Source organism: Saccoglossus kowalevskii, unplaced genomic scaffold (assembly GCF_978046115.1).
Source record: "Saccoglossus kowalevskii unplaced genomic scaffold, keSacKowa6.1 SCAFFOLD_496, whole genome shotgun sequence".
Lineage (NCBI taxonomy): Eukaryota > Metazoa > Hemichordata > Enteropneusta > Harrimaniidae > Saccoglossus > Saccoglossus kowalevskii.
Window position 1 is genome coordinate 7,660 of NW_028188847.1, and position 8,372 is coordinate 16,031.

The 8,372-nt window shown below is 35.0% G+C and overlaps 2 protein-coding genes across 2 annotated transcripts; one reads left to right on the forward strand and one right to left on the reverse strand.

The window, feature by feature from the left end:
• Positions 1-377: 377 nt before the first annotated feature.
• On the reverse strand, positions 378-5,637 carry LOC102804358 (uncharacterized). Its single transcript, XM_006823972.3, has 6 exons — positions 5,494-5,637; positions 4,087-4,309; positions 3,755-3,982; positions 3,293-3,487; positions 1,880-2,149; positions 378-1,762 (listed from the first exon to the last, which is right to left on the reverse strand). Exons 1-6 carry the CDS (start codon positions 5,521-5,523, stop codon positions 1,551-1,553), a joined length of 1,158 nt encoding a protein of 385 aa, XP_006824035.1. The 5' UTR covers positions 5,524-5,637; the 3' UTR covers positions 378-1,550.
• A 61-nt stretch (positions 5,638-5,698) lies between these two features.
• Positions 5,699-8,367, forward strand: LOC146725326 (uncharacterized; the record flags this gene model as incomplete). The annotated part of the gene is made up of 4 exons (XM_085496431.1): positions 5,699-5,942; positions 7,452-7,527; positions 7,639-7,963; positions 8,129-8,367. Coding segments are annotated over exons 2-4 (585 nt in total), but the record flags the coding sequence as incomplete, so codon positions are not given.
• Between the last annotated feature and the right edge of the window lie 5 nt (positions 8,368-8,372).

Genomic DNA, 8,372 nt, shown 5'->3' on the forward strand with positions numbered 1-8,372 from the left:
CAGGGAACATTATTTTCATTTTTCAGTGGACCAATAAATGCATTTGACAGGAAAATAGAAAAACTCTACCACAACAGCAATTAGAACAGCTTGCTGCATTATAAGTATCACTTCCCTGTCAAATTAGTGGTTCATGCTTATTTGAATCTGAACATAACAGGCCAATTCTATCACACCTTGCTAGGCTTGAACTTCCATCCAATCAGAGCATTCCAAATGAACATGATTCTCCACAAAACTAGAGGGCGCTCTGACCAAAAAATTGCCATGATCTAAATAAAAAGAACTGATATATATATATATATATATATATATATATATATATATAGTAGTTCGTCTGTTATGTATAGAAGAAGCATAACACATACCCCAAGTAGCAGGTTTAAAAAAATGAATGCATTATTCAGGCGTGAAAATGTACGTCTGTGTACAGTCTAGAGGCATGCCATCACGTTTTCGATTTAAATTCACTTGTCTGATGCCTCTGTCGCGTTTCTAAATCGCATTAGCATTTTCGGTCCCATTATATCAAATAAATTTAAATGTCATGTTATTGAGGTCAATAACAAAAATCAGCCTTGACCTTTGAGAACAGATCAAAACGAGGAGACCGATTGATAGATGACACTATACCAGTCTTCTTGGCATACTCGCTTTAAGTGTCGCCAGCGGACACATGTAGATGTACAGCTCTTCGGATCGGCTACATGCTTAATAACTGGGTGATGACTTTAACAGTGATGGTTTATACTACTATTAATAAATCTTATAGAACCGATAAGTCAAGTTTACAATATTTAAAAAAAAAAAAAAAGATTTTTTTAGTTCTTAAACTCAAATAGTAAACATTGTCATCAGTATGGACAGTTCCATACTATTATTTGAAGAGTTGACCTTACCGACCTCTCACTCTCATGTATCTGTCTGTCATTTCAAAACCAGCTTGTTTACGCTTACATTATTTCATAAAACAGTTTGAAAGACAAGTTTTCAATCCCTTACGATAAAATAGTTTTCTAAATAAAGATGATTACATTCGTGCCTATGTGTAATATACAAATTATAATTAGGATTTGACATATATGTATAACGCATGGCCATTGTTACAGTATTTAATTATTTGTTCTTGCAACGAATACGGGGCTCAAATATATAAGCATTAAAGCCGGATTACCACGTAAGCCAGATTACCGCATGGACAAGGTTAATCTAAACTCTCCACACATTTCCTTTCTCGCCCCATGTTGATTGACTCATTATTTAAACTCACTCTAAAACAATTTAGATTGAAACAGTTACATTTTTGTCAAATGCAAATCGTTGTTAATGCCGATAAGTATGCTAAACTATTGTTTCTGGCTTGTTTGTAAATGTTACTGCAACCGTTTGTGCCCTAACCTTCAATTACTAATTTATAGCACGTTGTAAGTCTAATATTACAGTAATGTTATAATTTGATACAATGATGATATAAAAATTAATATCTAATACCACAAAAAATGCTATAAAGTAATATAGAACAATCAACGCAAAATCTTGCCCTCCCCAGTTCAATGAACATCTGTTCGCTCTAATTCTTTCCCTAGAAAAAGACGCACTCCCCATTTCTTGACATCATCTTTGATGTCTGGCCAAAACAATTTCAAACTGGCTAAATCGTAGATATCGTTCTTGTTGAATGTTTCCTTTATATTGGTAACATCATCGTCTTTCCAACCATGTCTTGCCCGTGCTTCTTTCAAGAACTTATCAAGCGTCATATCTGAATACAATGGGGATAAAAGAACTTTACATTACTTTTGAGATGTACAACAAATAACTTTTCTATTGCTAGTGTTCAATGTTCAGTTGATTGCAATATATTAATTGAATATCCTACCTGTCTTTTTCCTGTTCTTAGTATCAGCGAGTTTCTTTATTTTAACATACATCTCAGCTCCTATTAGGGCTGTTTCAAGTGCCTGTATCAGTGCGACTTTAGAAGGAACAGTAACCTCTTTTTCTGAACTGGCAATATGATTTCTTAGAATGAAAGTACGATCTATTGGCGACCCTATAGCTGAAGCCGCCTCAGCTGTTCTTTCTTTTGCCTCTTCATCCGGGATATCGCCATGCGATTTGTATACGACCACTGACACAGGGGAATATCCTATGATAAAAATGAATTAAGGTAGCGGGACTATTATTTGCATACTTGTTTCCATCTTCTAATTGGGACCAAACGACTACAAATAGACCCAGGAAAGTATACATTTTTGGAATCGCCAGACTTCAAGCTTTTCAAAGGTGTGTTTAATCAAAAGTGAAAAATTACTTTTTTTTGTAAAAAAAAAATAATTACGCATTTATGCTGGTGATAAGAAGTTTTGTTTTCACTTTTCCTAGTTGTTCAATAGTCTGGTAAATTGAGTGTGTCTGGTCAGTTCTATTCAAGTAACGCGTTTTGAAAAGTAGTGTCCTGAATTTTAATTTCTGTTTTAGTCGCATTGACCCCAACTCAAACCACAACACATTGGTAAATAATCCATGAAATAGTTTGTCTGGACACATTCAAGTTCCTCTCATTGTCACCTGAAAGCTGTGAAAATTTGGTGTTAATCCGACGACAATAAGTATACGTTATTTTTTGTTAAAGACCTTGTATTTTGAAAAACATAAACTCCTAGAAAACGGCGATGAAGTCACAGCAAAGATTTTCAAGCTTGTTTATCGGTACAATGGATTTGTTTTCCCACCAAGGTCTGTTTTAACATGTGTAGGGACATCCAAATGTGTAAGGCTATTGGAAACCAAAATAAAGGAATGGGATAGCTATAGTTCGATAAAATCGGCAGATGCAAACACTAAAATCAATGATTTTTTTTCAGTGGCTGTGTGACCTTGTGTCTAACACATTCATATGCAAATGACTAATCTGTGAAATAAACAGAGGCGGAGACAAACCACTCAAATGTCTGATAGCTACTGATAACACATCCTAACATTGCTTTGTCTTGAGTTAATCTTTGAAACTTATAGACACACAAATTAAACCTGTGTTGTTGATTTTAGAAAACACTACTGAAGCTGCCTTGCTTCCCTTCAGAAAATCTACATTTTAACCAACTTACATGACATTCTAGGTTACGTTGACTTTGTCAGATGAACGTTTATAGTGCATTTCATCAATTAATAAATAAATGTGAAAATCGTAATTTTCAACACAAATAATAGTCTCGCTACCTTAATTATACTTTTCAAATAACAAATCTGTCACGACTGATATTTTGTGATAACATATTTTAGAACTCGCCTTCTTTTTTAAATTGCTTTCTGTACTCCTTCATACGATCGTTGTACATGTTGAATCTTGGATCGTCATAATCTAAGACACATATGAGGCCATGGACCCGATCTGCCAGTGATGAAACCTGTGATGCGGTCGGTGATACACGTCCCTGCATGTTATCTGTGTCTCTTTTAATGAGTTCATCAACTTTAATCCCACCTACAATAAATATACAGTTTCTCATTTTCTGCAATAACGTTCTACTCATTGTTATCTCTCTGTTTTTTATAAATGCTTTACTATACATGGACAGTAAATCTCTCTATAAACACGCATGTAGTCAATCTTTAGTTTCTGATTTCACGATTTCCAGTGTATTTCTGACAAATTGATAGGACATAGAAGAAATGGGGTCAAACTCGGTTATGTAGGTGCCACAACAGTATCTGTGTCAATATAAATATACTCCCATGGGCAAATTTTTACCTGACAGTATGGAATCCAGTTCAGACATATAGGTTCTCTCTTCGAAGAAACCTCTCGTATCCAAGAGGCGGAAATTATAGTTGTTCAGATGTGATTCCAAATGGATAGTTCCTTCTTTGCCAGTACTCTGTGTCTGGGCATTGCACTGCTCGAAACTACGACCTTCAACTACATGCTGTACCATGTTTATGAAACATGACTTTCCAGCCCCAGTTGGTCCAAATACAACTATGTAATAACAAAAATATGAAAATATTGTTATTATCCACAGTAGTTATTTATGTATCACTGATTGATGACATATAACTCATTAACATACTGTGTAAACGAACCTATTTTAATAACCTTCATATCACTGCATGGAATGGAAGAAAACGCATCTTTGCCCAGACTGTTACCGAATTCATAATTTTGTAGTTTCGGTATTTGTTTTTCCAAGTATGCTTCCAATTTCTTTGTTTGGCGTTCCTTCTCTCTTCGATATTTTTCTTCTTTGAGTCTTTCCCGCTCCTTGTCTATTGCATCCTGTAGTTTTTTGTCGTCAGAAACGTACCTCTAGCAATACAAAAATAGTACATTCAGTTTAGTATTGACAACTTTTATTCATACTAAAATGTAACATTTCCAAATAATATTAATGCTACCAATCTCACATCTTCAATTAACTATCCTACCATATTTTAAATATGGATTTTTCATAGAAAATCTGCCTTTCCGATAACACGAGTTAATAAGTTGTGTTTCTGTCAAACCTACTAACCAAGGATGTAGTGATTTTAAATATGTTGGTAATTTTTGGTCAAATTGCGCTGCAAAATACCAAATTATTGCAGCCTCTTTCCAGAGTTCCACAAATTAAAACAAAACAAAAAAGAACACTTTTGTGAGAGAGCCGCCAAAGTTAATAATATGTTCTTTATCTTTGAGACTAAGTGTTTCAAGCATGGCGCTTTACTACAATATGCCACAGTGACACGCAGTAAATTCCTAGGCTGTTTTGGCCGGCGTTTCCATACATTTGGGGCCGTTATTATCTCGTTCTACGTGTTCCAGTGCGTTCTGGATCGTTAGTATAGTTACCTCCGTGCTGCTTCCAATTACATTCACAACTACCTAGAGATCATTAATTCAAGCTATCGGTGATTATAAAATTGACCTCATGAATTACTGTTCGAGTAATCCTCTCGATTCACCACATATCCCGGCTTTGGATATAAGTGTCATGAATATTACATCAGTAATTTTATGTCACAGTGTATAGAATTCTCAAAATTACACAACTAAAAACAAACATTACTAATAAACAACGACAATCTTGGTGGCGGATCACCTGGCAATAGACCTTTAAGACGCAAATACATATCTGATTTCACATCTTAAGAAGTGTATTAAAGCGCGAGATAACAGCGACACACGAAACTGCAGTTGTCTTTAATAATAAAATGTCTAATTCACTCTGAATTCAAATATATATAATGAAATAATTCGTGATTGCAAATTATTATCACGGAATACCTAATAATAGGAGAGCCATACTTAATATGGCACCATAATTCAGCGGGTAAAATTAGGACATCCAGTGTATGATACTGGTATACGGGCCATTGCTTGTAATTTTGTTTTGAAGCAACGATTTGTTTTTAAATGTCCGATTTCATTTTCTCCTATACTCCATCTGTACATTCAATCGAGAATAAGAATATAATCTATTTAGAAAGATGTAAGTTTGTCGAACTTACCGTTTCTTCTCTACTTTGCTCTCCCCCCATAATGACAACGTCGCTGTCGTTGTTAAATGTGTGGACTTCTTATCGACAGAACTGCGTTTAGGTGTGTCAACGTAGTTGGAGAACTGCGAATGTATTTTATACATGTAAACTACATTATCATGCAAATAATATTCTAATTAGCTGAGTGTGAGCGTCACGTGACATACATGGAGTCATGCAGTAGTCAGAAAACGTGGGATTTTTTTTTCATCATGGAATTAATCATCGTACGATTTGTCTACGAAACTTACGCCAGTCAGTACTTTGGAAATCCCAAACACGCACACACACCGTGACACGTTATTTTTAAAGCAGAGGGCGCTTTTCCAACGAATTGTTTGAGCTTTGCTTATTTAAGGTTTTTAAAGCTCAGTTCTACACCATTCGATTTCATCCCTGACTCACGCAACAGCACTGAGGTAAGTGTACTGTGTTTCAATATGTGTTGTCCGTTACTGAATGTAAAACGTACATTTGCTATTATAATGATGTGCTCGAATATAACACCAAGAAGAATTGAAATCAGGCTGGTTTGAAAACAAAAGCTTCGGCAATGTCGCAATGTAGCCACAATCAGGAATTATCTTCAAGATAATATTCACAACCATCTGTCCATATCTAGCGTTCTGTGTATTTACATTTCGTGTTCATTTATTATACCTAATAATTCGGTATATCTACCAAAATGCACCTCATTTTATACAGAGGTTGTTTAACATCGCTCTACACCTCAATTTGAGGTCGCCGATATTGTTATTCTGTCTTTCTTTTGTTTTATTGCTTATCAAATCAGATTAGCAATGTCAAACAGTTGCTTATGCAATGACAAATTATATTCTTCTATTACATTTGGACGTATTCCGACTGTGTTTATCTATGTTTTGGGTTTCGGCCATCAGTACGTCCGTGCTTCGTCCACTCGGAGGCATTTTTCAGAGGTGCCTGAAGCGATTTGTTTTTCAAATTTGGTATATAGACAAGACACATTCTAGTATATTAAACATATGCACATGAATTTGGATTTGGATTAAACATGGCAAAGTGCAATTTTTTAGTGTATTGCAACTTGTTTTTGCCCGACTGGTGGCCATCTTTTATTTTCCGATTCACTTCACAAACTTTATTTACACTTGACACACATGCAAAGACACATTCTAGTATATTAAACATATGTACATTAATTTGGATTTGGATTAAACATGGCAAAGTGCAATTTTTTAGTGTATTGCAACTTGTTTTTGCCCGACTGGTGGCCATCTTTTATTTTCTGATTCACTTCACAAACTTTATTTACACTTGACACACATGCAAGATGTAATGAGTTTTGTACGACTGACCTGCTAGGTTTTAGTAGAGGCTTTTGAGTGATTCATGTGAGCGATGATGGTAGAGAATATAACACTATTTAGGAGAGCAATACAAGTTGCGTGGCAATCTTATTTGCCAATAAGATCAACTGGCCTTAGAACTTATGACTTCGTTATATGGTTAATATTATTTCAAGATTATAATTATAGCTCCCAATTACCAATTATGTGAGGCAAAATATAAAAGACATTTATCTACATTCCCATATACTCCCTATAGATTTCAGTAGGCGAATATATTTATCCTGTTCAGTTATCAGATAATTATTAAAGTGAAACCTAAACTAGTGATGTGGCTGGCCTCTCAACAGTATAGTGATCTCTGTGATCTCACGTTTTCAAGCAAAGTACATGTGGTGACAATGTAATAATACTTGCCAAAATGAATATCGAGGTCGCTCAAGTTCCATGATAGATTACTTGTGAAAATGCTAATAGTTAAATGTGTAGTGTTTAACCAACATAAAGTAAATGTACATTATCTTAGTAATTCTACTTTCTTAAACAAAAAATTGCTGATGTTAATAACCTTCACATCTTACTGAATACATCACATGACAGTGAGAAGATCTGCTAAGAACACCTCTGTACATGTTTATGTCAATAACTGAACACCATGGGTTCGTCAGAGAGCAAGGTGAGTATACTTGTAAAATAAAGCAAAGTATTATTTTCGAATGTAATAAATGAACAACTGTACGCGGTTTACATAAAAAAGAGTAATAAAATGCACCTTTTCTGCAAACAGGTACATGTCATCTATGAAGATACCACAGACAAAGATATCAAAAGGGAGATTAGGAAGGAACAAGAGGAAGCTCAAAATAAGCAGCGGCAAGAAAAAATAAAACAAGAGAACCTTGAAGCTGAATTTAAAAAAGTCGATCTAAAAAGAAACAAACTGCGTGAATATACATTCGGAGAATATAATCATATTGAATCATTTGAAGGTCTGGATGTATTAGAATTTCAACAGCCGGGTGCTATTAAAATTGGCGTATTTGGGCCTGCAGGTGCTGGGAAGAGCAGCTTCATATACACATGTGAACGGATTATAAATGAGATCAATAGAGGTATGAATGAATTACTCATGCGAATTTAAATATTGAATTTCGAATAGTTTTTACCTGTAACCATCTGTATGAATGGCATGTGTTGCCTCCCGTACTATTTTAATTAATACATGAATAAATAATTAACTATATTTAATATATACATTTTGATGTTTTACATCAAAGGAACGGCTGATGTAAAAACAGAAGGTGGAGAGGGCACTATTCGTTTAATGGATTACCTCTACGGTGACTGGCATTATAAACTAGTCGACACAAGAGGATTTGGGACATACGGTATAAGTGAGTTGGCTGCATTCTCCAATATATTGTTTGGTAACGTCACAGTAGGAAACGAAGTTGATTTCAACAGTGATGCCAGACCAGCTGAAGTAGGAGAGGAAGGAGACGTGTTTAATTGGATACACAG

Coding starts and splice junctions, on each gene's coding strand:
- LOC102804358 (XM_006823972.3), bottom strand. CDS start 5,523: ATGGGGGGAGAGCAAAGTAGAGAAGAAACG. Junction 2,150..3,292: donor AAAGCAATTTAAAAAAGAAG/GCGAGTTCTAAA, acceptor TTTTTATCATAG/GATATTCCCCTGTGTCAGTG. Junction 1,763..1,879: donor TAAGAACAGGAAAAAGACAG/GTAGGATATTCA, acceptor CATTGTATTCAG/ATATGACGCTTGATAAGTTC.